Source organism: Gadus morhua, chromosome 12, assembly GCF_902167405.1.
Source record: "Gadus morhua chromosome 12, gadMor3.0, whole genome shotgun sequence".
Classification (NCBI taxonomy): Eukaryota; Metazoa; Chordata; class Actinopteri; order Gadiformes; family Gadidae; genus Gadus; species Gadus morhua.
The window spans coordinates 28,667,083-28,682,082 of NC_044059.1; the positions used below are offsets into that span (position 1 = coordinate 28,667,083).

The 15,000-nt window shown below is 46.6% G+C and overlaps 2 protein-coding genes across 5 annotated transcripts in view; both read left to right on the forward strand.

Moving 5' to 3' along the window:
- The window catches only part of uap1 (UDP-N-acetylglucosamine pyrophosphorylase 1), a 10,234-nt gene extending 9,315 nt beyond the window's left edge, over nucleotides 1-919 (forward strand). For both annotated transcript variants that reach the window (XM_030373266.1, XM_030373267.1), the window contains 2 exons: nucleotides 1-35; nucleotides 286-919. The exon at nucleotides 1-35 is cut by the window's left edge and continues 32 nt beyond it. In XM_030373266.1, coding sequence (XP_030229126.1) covers nucleotides 1-35; nucleotides 286-378 — 128 coding nt within the window. In that variant the 3' untranslated portion in view covers nucleotides 379-919. The remainder of the gene's footprint in view (nucleotides 36-285) is intronic.
- A 1,251-nt stretch (nucleotides 920-2,170) lies between these two features.
- The window catches only part of ddr2a (discoidin domain receptor tyrosine kinase 2a), a 29,149-nt gene continuing 16,319 nt past the window's right edge, over nucleotides 2,171-15,000 (forward strand). For 2 of the 3 annotated variants that reach the window (XM_030373274.1, XM_030373275.1), the window contains exons 1-2: nucleotides 2,171-2,379; nucleotides 10,105-10,298. In XM_030373274.1, coding sequence (XP_030229134.1) covers nucleotides 10,214-10,298 — 85 coding nt within the window. In that variant the 5' untranslated portion in view covers nucleotides 2,171-2,379; nucleotides 10,105-10,213. Of the gene's footprint in view, nucleotides 2,380-10,104; nucleotides 10,299-10,430; nucleotides 11,034-15,000 lie in introns of those variants that run through there. The other variant, XM_030373276.1, reaches the window with a different exon arrangement.

A 15,000-nucleotide genomic window follows, 5' to 3' on the forward strand; every position in this document is an offset into this window, starting at 1 on the left:
GTGAGATCTCCCCCCTGGTGTCTTACGGTGGAGAGGTAGGACAGAAGAACCACAACAACAACTGTTTAGTCCTGATATTTTCATCCTTATTTAATCTCATTCTTTTGTATCTACTTATTAGAACATTGTAAACCTATCATCAATCCAAAAACGAAAGTTATTTTTTCCCTTTTGATATCTGTAGAGAGCGACAGCTCTCACCACAGTAGTCGTGGTAGGAGGACTGAAAACAGAGAGGCAAAGAGCCAACCCCAACTCCCCGTGATCCCCGTGTGTTCTCCCCAGGGTCTGTCGGAGCTGGTGAAGGGCAAGGAGTTCAGACCCTCCCTGGTGATCGACGAGGCGGGCGTCCATGAGCTGGTGAAGAACGGGGTGTAGAGGCGCGGGGGGGAGAGAGCATGAGGACACATGGAGGGAGAGAGAGACGAGGAGGGAGGCCTTCTGTGACCCGCCCTCACCAGCTCCTCTCCACGGAGACTCCGCCATCTGAAGTAACGCTACCAATGAGTGCTGTGATTGTACGAAATGCAGGGCGATGGTTTGTTTGTTTTTAGTAGGACGCATGACGCCATCTCGTTATTCTGTCTGAATGAAGTGAACGACAGCTATTTATTTAAACTAATTAATGACATCATTTTTATACACATTGATCAAGGGTCATCTACTCTTTTAAAAATAGAATCTCTCTCTATATATATATATATGTGTATATACATGGTATATACATTCCGTTTACAATGTGGGTCTAGTCTTGAAGGCAAGGGGAACATGTAATGAAGATACATGGTGAAGATTCGGGTGTATTTAGGGTGTCTGCTTCTTTTCTTCCTGTAATCACATGAAATATGATCTTGTTAAAGATCCAGAGGAATCGAGCTTTTCTATTTAATAAATGTCCTCTTTGGAGGGGGTACCGAGACATTTGTGTGTGGGGTTGTTTACTGTGTACATATGTTTCGTCCTGCGTAAAGCAGAATTGAGCTTAATGATCATTCGTTTTGAAGTGGGTTTGTTGCCCATGAAAACATTCATGGGCTTATGTGCGTCTGAAACTAAAATGTTTTTTGCATTAGTCTTCTCGGGGGCTTGAATCAGAGTTTCCACACATGCAGGATGTAGAGATGAGCCAGAGCGGACTGCAGCCCTTCAGGAAATAACGCTTTCTGGCTCCAAATCTGCCCCTGGCTCCAACGTTCAAACTCCACTTTATTGTGCAAGATGAGCGTATGGTAGAGTCGCGATGGTCATTTCATAGCCAGCGACCAGGCTACGTGGTGTGGTGCTGAAGCAATATGACGCACTGTTTGGTGTGTCTTCACGTGTAGGCAGACGGTAAAGTGGTACCATGAAGCTCTTCCAGACAGGACTGAAAGGCGGTGATCTTCTCGTCAGAGTTCCCCATACTTTTCCACTTTCAAGAAAAACAACAAAACCCGGAGCTTTAAACGTGGTTCAAATAAACACGCGACTCCGCATAGAGGAGACCTAGTTTTGCCCTGCGTGTCCTCCTCTGTCATTGGCTCAAAGGATCCTACCCTGTTTGTCGTCCTCTGTCATTGGCTCAAAGGATCCTACCCTGTGTGTCGTCCTCTTTCATTGGCTCAAAGGCTTGATGATCTTTGGTGTATGATGTCATCATCCGTTTATTCTGACTTCTTCATGCTCTTGAGTGACAGGTCGGCGGCCTCGTGGTCTGGAAGGCATAACGGCCTTGAGAAGTGGTGGAGGGCACTGAAGGGAGACAACGGTTATTTTATTTTAAAGAAAGTACAGGCATCGTTTTGAATTTGGAACTTGTAGGGAATCCCCACAGCGCCTCACTATGTTAGCCCATAAATCATAATAAAAAAAAAAAAAAATTGAGGGAGGATATTAGCTTGGATTATGGCTGCCTGAGTCCTGAGCTGTCAGAGAAAGGCTCTTTTGAGGAGGAGAAGGGGGCGCTATGATTGGCCGCTGCATTCACTCTAATTGAAACCTGATGTGCGACATGTGGAACTCCGGGACGCTGGCATCCTGCCAGGAATCCACAGAATGTGAAGTTTTCTCCTCTCTCTCTCTCTCTCTCTCTCTCTCTCTCTAACTCTCAAACTCTGTCTGTCTGTCTGTCTGTCTGTCTGTCTGTCTGTCTGTCTCACCCATGGTCCCACTTACCCCGAGCGCCCCCCCCCCCTCCCCCTCCTCCATCCCTCTGTCTCTCCTCCTATTTGCCGTCTGTACATCAGTCCAATGAGACTGTCTGGACCGCCTGACGGACAGAGACGAAGAAGAAGGCTTGACTTTCAGATTCGCTCTTTTTAGTCTTCCGACAAAAGGCACCGGCACTGGATTACTTTATAGCCGTCTTCCTACAAATGGTCTGAAAAATATATCAAAGAAGTAAGTTAAATGGCGATAATTTCTTGACTTGTCTCTTCTTCTGCTCCGCGGAGAACGTATGTGTGGATAATCGTTTTGTTGAAACGTATTTCAATCTTTCCATTGGTTTTTCCATCTTCATTCTGGGGTTTCACTTGTAATCGTAGTTTTATAACATTTGGTCAGATGTTATCATTGGATCTATAGTTTTGCCCTTCACACGCATCAGTATAGCATGGTATTTAAAGTAATTTAGGGAATCTGATGTTGACTTCAAATATAGGAGATTTCTTTTTTTATGAAGTCTGCATGCATTTGTTACAATAAGATGCAACATTAATCGCTAAAACCATAGGGCTACACTTTACCCTTATATTTATGGAATTAGACACAATTCGATCTAAATTCATAAAAACACAATTGACCGTGCACAAATAATCGAATCCATAGGTATGTAGCCCAGGCTAATTCTAACTTTGAGACTGAATTACCCCTCTGGTGACTTACCGTTACATTTGTCGCAGAATTCACCCCCATTGTGCACAATGAGCCTAAAGCCAACTTTTTGTTGTCTAGATATAACTTTGGTTACGCCTTTTATTTTGCCGATGTGGATTATTATAGGTTTAAATCTATAATTCCGTGTGTCGTGTGGGTGTTATGTGTGTGCTGCCGTGTTTTAACGGGGCTACGTAGGTGGAATGTAGGTGACACTGGTGCCTGTGGTATGTCAGGAGCCGACAGTTACACAGAGAGTCCTTTCTACCTCTGAGGTTCAGGGTACTTTGATTAGGAGTTCACCCCATCGTCCATAGATACCAACTGTAGTGCCTACTCCATTTGTAATGGTGAGGAACGGGCAAGCACATCTGCAACAGGAGGTGCACAAAAGCCACACACACCACTGCGTGTGTGCGTGTGCGCGTGTGCGTGTGTGCGTGTGTGTGTGTGTGTGTACATCGTACGAACACGTGCATTCACATGCTACTATCCTGTTGAGAAGGGGACAATATGTGATATTAGTTGGATATTAGATATTAGTTTGGACTTGAGAACCTCGGCCCCACTAGTAATGAGACTGAACAAGATAACCGCATTTGGGTTCTGTGTGCGTGTGAGTTCACCTTGATGAGCCAATCAATTGTGTGTCAGAAACCTTGCAACCTAAATAGTATTGAGTTGAATAGGATGTTCTTGTTCTCTCTCGAGCATTAGAGAGCATTTGATGCTTGAGAGAGAGACAGACAGACAGACAGACAGACAGACAGACAGACAGACAGACAGACAGACAGACAGACAGACAGACAGACAGACGGTCAGAGAGACAAAGACCGACAGACAGACAGACAGAGGTAGAGAGATTGAGAGAGAGACAGGGACAGGGACAAAGAGAGACAGACAGACAGACAGACAGACAAAGACGGACAGAGAGACAAAGACAGGCAGACAGACAGACAGATAGACAGACAGACAGACAGACAGACGGAGAGAGAGAGACAGGGACAAAGAGAGACAGACAGACAGGCAGGCAGGCAGGCAGGCAGGCAGGCAGGCAGGCAGACAGACAGACAGACAGACAGACAGACAGACAGACATGTCCTTCCCAATAGCCATGTGACCCCGACCCAGTGACGTTGGCACGGTGACCGCCACCACAGACAGTCATTTCACGCCCGTGTTCAGAACAGGCTCCGGTTCGGCGTCGCCCGCGTCTTACCGGGCTTAACGGGGGCCTCTCAGCGTCTGATTGGGTCAAATCAATGGCCCATGGGCCATGGCAGAGAAACCGGACCCGCCGTGTGGCGGAGGGACACGCTGTAATTTGGTATAAATAGCCGTGTTTTGGAGAACACGTCCCAAAAATACCGCGCTGTTGATTTTTCATCCCACGCGCGTGTTGAACTCAAACCAAAACGGCCCCCTTGCCCCCCCAACCCCCGCCCTCCAGCCCCCCCCCCCCCCCCCCCCCCACCAGAACCGGCTCGGTTTGCGGCGGCCCGGTAGAAGCATTCTTCCAGTTTCTCTCGCGTTCCGAGACGTCTTTAGTCGTCTGCGTTGAGAAGTCCGTTCTGTTTGTGACGCGCGTCGAAGGGAAACTTTCAGCTGCCGCAAGAATCCAGCGATGAATGTTTGAGGAAATATGAAGCCTCTGAGGTCCGCAAACACGGAGGAGACGTGAGCTTTACGTTCTAACAGAGAGCGAGAAACACACACACACACACACACACACACACACACACACACACACACACACACACACACACACACACACACACACACACACACACACACACACACACACACACACACACACACACACACACGCAGTATATGTGGATATGGCATCATCCGTGTTTTTTCTTTTCCATATAATAGAAAATAATTCAGTTGTATCTTTCAATGATACAACATTTAATGACATTAAAGCTTTTCTATTAGTAACTAATAGACTAATAGTAACAAGGTGCAGTGGTGGGATATTTGAGAGTATTTGTTCAAACTGACTATTTGTAGCAAAGTGCTCCTTTTTACTCTTGATTCGCTCCTCAGCCTGACAAAGAAATGAGAGAGCTGTCTCGGTATTCGTTTGTGAAGATTGAATGCTCTGGATTCCAGCGGCCTGCTGGAGACAGTCCGCTACGTTAATGAAGCCGCAGTACGTTTATCTTGGCCCCAGTCTGTCTGTTTCCGATGCTGAACACGTGAATCCTTACGGCTCTAGCTGTCTGCAGCTTTAGATCAAAACGGAACAGATCCTTTGTTGTTAATCAGTCTGCAATGCTGTGTCTTTTACCCGTGGTTGGAGCGCAGTGCGGGGCATCGGGCACTGAGGTTCTTACTAGAGCTGCAGGTTGAGTCTTCACCAAAGAGACGCGTCCACCTGAATGGACACCACGGCAACTCCCATGTAGGCTGAGAGAGAATCAGGACTTGTAGCATCAAGGTTCTCCTGCTCCCTATGAGCTGGTTAGGGTTAGGTTTAGGACGCCATTAGTAAGGCATACATGATGTTATTATACCTGTACGCCTGCAAACAGCCCCAGAGCGAGAGGAACACCAACAGGACAAGAAGACGACCACCGAGGCGGAGTGGAAATGTGGAAGTCGTTGACAAAGAATTAGACCAAGTTATCTCACACACGTGAGACCATCGGATATCCCCCTAGCAGAATCCCCTCCCTCTCCAAACACATGGAACTGAAATACATATATAACTGAAATATAGATGTAACACTTATTCAGAGCATCCCTGGCATTTGAACACCTTTCCCAGGTGAAGGGTTGCTGTTTAATCGGACCACCAAGTGTGTGTTGGTCACGTGACCACGACCACGCCGGCACTACCATCACATCGTGACTAGGATCACACACAAGGAAAACGCCGTAGTCTGCTCCGGGATGTTTTTGATTTCATGCATTTCCATAAAAACACCAATAATTGCTTTTGTTTTGACTGGTATATCACCGCCAAAACAAAAAGCGATTAATCAACCTAAATGAGGAGCACATGTGTCCGATTGTACTAAATAACAGATGGATGCACCAGACCAAACATACACACAAAGATAGACAAACAACACACGTTCCACACAGACGCACAGACACACTCATGTTAACACAGCCACGTGACGGAGGCGTAAGGTGCACGTGTATGAGATTCTGTGGACATCACTTGGTGCTCTGTTAATTGAACCGCTTGGTGCATTGTTCATCTATTGTCCCCAAAGGGAAGCAGCTAAACATACGACCCTGAGTTCTCCGGACTCCGAAGTTGGACGTCAACTTTAACGTTTAAAGTTATGGTGGGCGTCAGGAGATTGCAGAAGAAGGATTCCGTGGGATTTGACTTCCAGAATACGATTGGTTACTGGGACCACGAGATGGTCTGCTGTGGAATTTATAATGGAGTGGTCACACAAGTGGACCGTATGCAGGCTTGAAATCATACATGGAGACATATATATATATATATATATATATATATATATATATATATATTATATATATATAAACACCCCCCCCCGCCAAAAACTGATTTTGGAAGCAGCCAGTGTAAATAAACAAGAAGCCCACCCCTGAAAGATAAACCCCGGGGCCCACGGCCCCTTCTGTAGAGTGGGCCTAACCCAGCTGTGGCCCCGGGTCAGAGAGCCATGGGTCTCCACGGCTGGCCCCACACCAGCCGCACGTCGGGCCCCCAGATGGAGAGACTGCGTAAACACCTCATGCACACTCGCACACACACACACACACACACACACACACACACACACACACACACACACACACACACACACACACACACACACACACACACACACACACACACACACACTGCAGTCATGCTCAGTATCCATACACAGCTCCTTAATCTGTTTACCAACCAACCTTCGGTTCATTTCTCATGCATCGTGCAGGTCTCCCTCCCCTCCCTCTTCACACCCTCCCCCCTGTCCCCCCTGTCCCCCCCCCTGTCCCCCCGCTGACCTCCCAGCCTCGGTTGGGTCGTTGGGGCTCGTGACTCTTCCGGGTCGGTGAGACCGAGTTCACCTCGCAGAGCAGCAGGAAAGCAGAGCAGAAACTGATCAGCCCACCATGTGCTGCCTTCTCACGTTCCTGTCGGTTGATGTACTGCAAATATATAAAATATAATATACGTATCTAGCTATATATTCACTGACTGAAACCAGTGCTTATTGTCTGAGAGTTCTATACACAGAGTTACTCTTTTCCGATTTCAGCTTCACTACTTTTTTCTCAAACTCAGTCAACATGTTGCCATCATCAAAAGAGCTCTTGCAAGTAATAGAAGTAGAAGTAGAAATATTCAAAGGAATTCGCTAATTCTTTCGTATTTATTCATTTCCTCTTCCATCAGCTGGGGCTTAAATCCGAAGATTGGGTCTTGGTTTTCCCTAGAAGTTTCCGTTCACTTTTCCACATGTGGCTTCAGAGTTAAAAAAAATAAAACCGTGTCTTTTCCCTGATACGGCCGCTGGCTCTCTGAAATGAAGGTAGTAAGTGCCTTCTCATTGGGATGATGAGGAGCTTCTGGGAATGTGACCCTGAGTTGGTCGCAGTGTTGCTGACTTATGTGATGGAACTGGAGCTCACACTCGTCCGATTATGGGGAATACAGATGGGCCTTAAGCTATTGCTCACTGCACATTCAGGGAAAATATACTTGTTAACTTCGGTTCAGAATGAGTCATCCTAATACATTGGCCAAGAAAATCTAATCCTAATCCTTTGAATTCAGGGACTTTTAAATGTGATCATTGCTGACGATGTCAGCCCACAAGTCAAATGTTTATTTTGATGTTGCAAAATGTGAAGTCATCGTTTCATTCAGCCATCTCTCTGAAGGTGAGGAAGGAAGGTATTCCAAAAGCAACGCTGCAGAAACTCTCTGAACAGGCCCCTGGATACATCGATCATTTATATGATATGTAGAAGGAAGCCGAGTTCTGTGAATCACGATCTAACCTGGAAAGGTCTGATGTTGAAACGTTTCAATCCTGTCTCCTCTTGCATGAGGGCTCACAAGTGTGCGACTAACTCTCTGCCCTTCACACGTTGCACTGGGCAATGACTTTCAGAGCAGATGAAGGATTATCTGGGAATTGTAGTTTCTTTATAGTATAAAAAAATATATTTTCTTTCTCAGTTCAAGGCTTTATTGGGGGAAATCTTTACGAAGCTGGACGCCTTTATGGTCCAGCCTACGCGCTCCTTCTCAACCCCACTTTTACTGATCCTTTAACGTCAAACTATGAATTGTATGCCTGCGCCAACATGTTTAGTTTTGTGCTGTGTGGGCCTCAGGGTTTTTATTGGCGGTTGTTGTATTTCCATCCCATACACAACACAGCAATCGGCCTGGTGTTACACTCAGACCCCCCCCTCCCCCCACCCCAACATGGATTTACAATCTCTCACAGTCACTGACAATATCAGCCTCCGCCAATCAGAGCCCAGAACCCAACCGTCCATTTTTCTTCTTCTCCTTTCTTTTGTCTCTGACAAGAATTATTACATATCTAAAGCACATTATAGGACTATGTGATCTGCCAGAGCTACAGGTTCAACTCTGAGTGGGGACATAAGACTAAGAATGGATTCTGTGGTGCTCTTCTCATGGTGTTGAGATGCTCTTCTCATTGTGTTATGCTCTTCTCATGGTGTTGAGGTGCACTTCTCTGTTATGAGATGCTCTTCTCATGGTGTTGAGAAGCTCTTCTCTGCTATGAGATGCTATTCTCATGGTGGTATGAGGTGCTCTTCTCATCGTGTTGAGGTGCGCTTCTCATGGTGGTATGAGATGCTCTTCTCTGTTATGAGATGCTCTTCTCATAGTGTTGAGAAGCTCCTCTCATGGTGTTGAGGTGCTCTTCTCATGCTGGTATGAGGTGCTCTTCTCATGGTGTTATGAGATGCTCTTCTAATGGTGGGATGAGATGCTCTTCTCATTGTGTTATGAGATGCTCTTCTCATGGTGTTGAGGTGCTCTTCTCTGTTATGAGATGCTCTTCTCATTGTGTTATGAGATGCTCTTCTCATGGTGTTGAGGTGCTCTTCTCTGTTATGAGGTGCTCTTCTCGTGGTGTTATGAGATGCTCTTCTCATGCTGGTATGAGGTGCTCTTCTCTGTTATGAGATGCTCTTCTCGTGGTATGAGAAGCCTTGGACGACAGACTCCCCATGTGGCGTGTGAACAGTATATTATCAGCAAGTCTAAAATGGGAGGTTAAATACCTGTTTGCTTTGTTTCCATTCCTTCCTACTTTCTGATCTTGTGCCTTGGAAGGCTTGGGAGACTTTCCAGTGGGCTTCCAAGTTTCCATTTCATTGCATTTCCTCGTGTTCTACTCTGTTTATCCCACTTCTCCAGACAAACTTTTATAGGATGAAGGACCCAGCAGTTTGTTAGTTCCAAACAGAGAAGCTTTTTCATCACAGCGGTCATTTTGTTTTTATTATCTTGTTTAATTTTTGTGCATTTTCTTCACATGCATTCTTATCATTAAACTATACAGTATGAATGATACTTTGTGGGGGTAGGTGTGTGTGTGTGTGTGTGTGTGTGTGTGTGTGTGTGTGTGTGTGGGTGTGCGTGTGTGCGTGCTTGGGTAGAGCGTCCCTTGTTTTTAGTAATTAGCTGCTAGACTGACTTCTGTTTACGACGGGCTGCTGTGTTCTGTCATCTTCTCTGTCAATGGTCAGCCTGAAGGGATGCTAGACCAACCGTCTGTACATCTGACATCATGTCTCTCTCTCTCTCTCTCTCTCTCTCTCTCTCTCTCTCTCTCTCTCTCTCTCTCTCTCTCTCTCTCTCTCTCTCTCTCTCTCTCTCTCTCTCTCTCCCTCTCTTTCTCTCTCGCTCTCTCTCTCCCTTTGTGTGATGCATTATACAATTACTAAAAACATCTCAGATATTAAATTGTGTCTCTGCTATAGGGACATCGTTGTATTATTTAGTCCTGGTATTATTACGGCTTTCAGTTCAGTATGTCTCAGTCGTGTTTGTTGTTAAAGTATTAATTAGTACTGTAATACTGGAAAACTCCTCTTGTATTTCCATGCATTTTCTGGTTACCATGACCACAGGACAGTAAAGTCATCATCGTTGACCTAACTTTTATGTCTCGAGGGAAACTCAAACAAAGTTTCATTTATTCAGTATTTAAATAATTCAACTTGACCCACTTTTCCAAACCAACTTTATTCCCTGCTCTTTTCGTTCAGGTGGAAGCCGTTGTGTGTGTGTGTGTGTTTGTGTGCTCTGTATGTGTGTCAGTGTGTGTTCCTTATGAGTGTGTGCGTGTATATATGTGTATGAGTGCATGTGTTCGGGATGAAGAGCCGGTGGGACCTCCGCTACCCTCTCCTCGTCCTCCTCCTCTACCTGTCGGCGGACGTCGTCTCACAGGTCAACCCAGGTCGGCGCTCAAACACTATCATCGTTCCTCCTCCATCACAGACGACCTGAAGCTCCTCCTCCGGGGAGGAGGAGCTTCAGGTCGTCTGTGATTGGCCGAGAGGATTCAGCCCTACTAGATCAAAATGTCAAAAATGTGTCAATGTGTCTTTGCAATACTTTTGTGTTTAGTGAAGTCTCTGGTCACTTTTCTTGTGTTTCTCTAATAGATTGTCGTTTTTATATTATTGAATTGTTGAAGGGAGCCTTGGACTCAAGCATTTCATTGCTGTTGCTTTAATTATTAATTAAAAAAATTAATGGTTGTGATATGACGGATAAACCATCCTGCAAAACAGCCACATCCTATGTTTAAATGTTATGCATCTTAACCTTAAGGCATTCAAATTGACTACCGGTCCTCCCAACCGTTTTATGAATATGCCGCTCCTTGGAAGACAAAAGGTTGGGATCATAGTGTGTTGAAGACCAAAAACCTTCAGAATAAGGTCTGAGACATCGGCTCATATGAAGCCCCTCTGCCTCCTGAGAGCGGGTCAAAGGTCATCGTGTCTCTAGGTCGTTTGGGTCATGCATGTCTTCCAGGTGTCAGTGACCTGGTTGACCCCTGCCGGGGACTAGCGGTCCTCTTTCTGGTCCTCTCTGGTTCAGCCATGTTGACGTGTTTCCCAGTGTGGCTCCATCACGGCTCCGCACTCTGGGTGGTCCCTATGAGAGGAGGCGGGACCTAAAGAAGGTAATTAGCTTTACGAGGAGGCAGTGCGGAAACATTTGGCCCACAGATGGAGTCCACGAAGCACTGGAGCTAGCGGGAGCTAGCAATAAGCGACGTCGTCTGATTTAAAGATGCATCCCAAGAAATTGTCTAATGGTAGCGCAGGAACATTACAATTCCTATGAGAAGTGTAGCTAGATATCTAGATATCTGCCATACCGCCAAACTTAAGAAAAAGGTTATGACGCTTTAAAAAAAACGACTTTTCTGCTGCACAGTGTTGGTGTGCATTACCACCATCCCCAAAACATGAAGGACTAGCATGAATATAGACTCCAGCATGTGGGCTCCGAGGCGTATAGCGCAGGCGACCACTTCAAAGGCCCGGCTTGGCGAGGGACACAGAGGCTGCTTGTGTGAAGCTTGAACTAAAGATATCGGCTCCACCGTTGTACGGTATATAGGACAGAAGGACGGTTCTCCTCTGTGGCGTGCGTCCGTGGTAGTTCCGACAAAGCTCCATCGGCTGCTCTCAGGTTTTTCCGTTTTTGATATCCCAGCGTTCTTCGGCTGAGCCGAGGGAGGGATGTATTAAAGTGCTCCCCGAATGCTTTACGAGGCTAACGGAGGCTTAACGCACCTCAACAGACAGCTGGAACCCCCACATTATGGACAGACCGTGTTTAACACCAGTGCTGACAACGTGCAAAAGCACAAGAAAAGCGTTGAAAGAGAACCTGATGTTGTGCTCGTTAAGCTCTCGTGTTCTCCTGCATGACGAACTTCATCTGTCTTGGACCCGAACACGGTTTGTTGTATAGAATAGTGTCATAGGGGTTGAGTGGAATCCATATTGACCACACTGACGAGATGCTCTCAGGGATATGGAGAGGTCTGCAGGACTTGATATCATGGGGTTGTGAAATACAATGAATGTTTTTCAAAAGAGCTTGGTCAACACATGCAATTTTGATTGAATGTGTGGATGGAGTGAATATGATATGTGCTCGTAGTTTATGGAGATGATGTAGAGAGCAGCAGGATAATAGAACGTAGAACGTAGGAAACGGGGCCAGACTCTGTTCAGAGCTCATAATGGGGATATGAATTCGATCCGTTTACGCATTAAAAAAATTTTGTCCCAAATGTCTTGCCATGCATGGCCAAATCATTAGCAAAAGAAAAGGAAAAACAGAAGAGAAACAGAATTGAAAAAAAATCCTATTACTTATTTAAAATATGATCATAATTTCCGAAGAGAGACACCACACATTGTGTGGGTTTGTGCGTCTCAGTGTTGGTGTCGGTCGGTGTGTGTGTGTCTCTGATCACACGCACGTGTGTGCACGCGCACACACACACCGATGAGTCCCGCTATCCCACTGGAGTCTGTGGCCGATGCAGACCAGACACTCAGACTGCCTGGAAGGCCATCGAAACTGACCCTCCACACTACACTGTGTGTGTGTCTGTGTGTGTCTGTGTGTGTGTGCGTGTGTGTCTGTGTGTGTCTGTGCCTGTCTGTGTGTGTGTGTGTGTGCGTGTGTGTCTGTGTGTGTCTGTGCGTGTGTGTCTGTGCGTGTCTGTGCGTGTGTGTGTGTGTGTGTGTGTGTGTGTGTCTGTGTGTGTCTGTGTGTGCGTGTGCATGTGTGTCTGTGTATGTCTGTGCGTGTGTGTCTGTGTCTCTGTGTGTGTGTGTGTGTGTGTGTGTGTGTGTGTGTGTGTGTGTCTGTGTGTGTCTGTGCGTGTGTGTCTATATGTGATTGTGTGTCTGTGTGTGTGTGTGTGTGCGTGTGTGTCTGTGTGTGTCTGTGCGTGTGTGTCTGTGTGTGTCTGTGTGTGTGTGTGTGTGTGGGTGTGTGTGTGTGTGCGTGTCTGTGCGTGTGTGTCTGTGTGTGTGTGTGTGTGTGTGTGTGTGTGTGTGTGTGTGTGTGTGTGTGTGTGTGTGTGTGTGTGTGTGTGTGTGTGTGTGTGCGCGCCCATGTGTGGGTGTGTGTTTGGCAGTTCCTTTGACCACTACTTCTAAGTCATGGGGAGGACTTGCAGTGGTCAGGGTTCACGAGGTTCACCGTGGCAGCAAAAACGTCTCAAACATGGCGCCATCTTGGAATTAAACAGTCCCAGAAGCGATGAAGTGTTTACAAGTATGAAAGAATGAGTATTGTCCAGACATCATCATTACCATAACCAAAACATGGCTCACAGGGTGTGTGTGTGTGTGTGTGCGCGTATATGTGTGTATATATGTTTGTATGTATGTGTGTGTGCGTGCGTGTGTGGGTGCTTGCGCGCGCGTGTGTGTGTGTGTGTGTATGTGTGTGCGTGTGGAGCCAGTGGTTGAACAGCAAATACTACAGAACAAGCCTGCCTTTCATTAGCCAGGGTGCGGTAAAATCAAGAGGTAACTGGGAGAGGATTTGGTCAGCCCTCTCCACACTCTTCCTCACCCTCTCCTCACTCTTCCTCAGCCTCTCCTCACCCCTTCCCCCCCCCCCCACCACACAAGGCTGGGCCTTTTCCACCTTTTCTTGGCTGGTATTTTTAGAAACTGTAGTGTAGCCAAATCGGGGCTAATATAGAAGATCTAAGTATGTGTGTGTGTGTGTGTGTGTGTGTGTGTGTGTGTGTGTGTGTGTGTGTGTGTGTGTGTGTGTGTGTGTGTGTGTGTGTGTGTGTGTGTGTGTGTGTGTGTGTGTGTGTGTGTGTGTGTGTGCGTGCGTGCACAGCAACGTGCGTGTGCTCTGTGCGCGTATGTGTGGGTTTGTTTCAACACAAATGTTGTTACCTTACCATACTGTTTACCTCTAAGTGGGTCTGAGGGATAAATAAACACATAAGAAACCAACATCTAGAAGATTGGTCACACATCCGATGTGCAAAACCCCCCAACATGCTCGCTCTCGCTCTCTCTCTCTCTCTCTCTCTCTCTCTCTCTCTCTCTCTCTCTCTCTCTCTCTCTCTCTGTTCCTCTCTCTCTCTCTCTCTCTCTCTCTCTCTCTCTCTCTCTCTCTCTCTCTCTCTCTCTCTCTCTCTCTCTCTCTCTCTCTCTCCCTCTCTCTCTAGGATGTGGTTGTGGTTGGGGACTCTGATAATGACTCTTAATTTCGTCAATTATGTGCCATTACTCATCCACTCTTCTCTCCAGACAGTTTTTCTGACTCTGTCTCTCTCTCTCTCTCTCTCTCTCTCTCTCTCTCTCTCTCTCTCTCTCTCTCTCTCTCTCTCTCCCTCCCTCTCTCTTTCTCTCTCTCTCCCCCTCTCTCCCCCTCTGTGTCTCTGTCTTTCCCTCTCTCTCTCTTTCTCTCCACCTATCCCACGCTCATGGAAAACTCACATCACATTTCTACAGCCATATGGTTTAATAAATGAAGACCTCAATGGAACATGAAATCAAAATCATTCCATTTTAAATCAAGGCAAGAGCGATGATGCAACTGTTGTTTGTCTGCTGGTCTAAAGGGCTATAGGGGACAGGGAGGGTCCACTTTGTGTATGTGCATGTGTGCTTGTGTATATGCATGGATGTGTGCAACTGTGTGGGCAGTAGGACCAGGTTTCTTCTAAAGTCTCCGTTGACTTCTGAGCAAACATGGGGAGGAGAGGGGAAGAAAGGAGGAGAGAGGAAACAAAGTAAGACAGAGCCACAGAGGCTGGCGGCAGTCAGCCTATTAGCGTGTTGCTCCTGGAGTCCGCTCAAAGGGAATGTCCACCTCCTCTCTCACTGAGCAGCTACACTGAAGGCTCAAGGCACACACACACACACACACACACACACACACACACACACACACACACACACACACACACACACACACACACACACACACACACACACACACACACGCATACACACACACACACACACACACACACACACACACACACACACACACACACACACACACACACACACACACACACACACACGTATGCGAGGTCAGACAGAGTTTATCTCGGGCTTTCCTCGCTCCAGGTCTACTTAGATGTA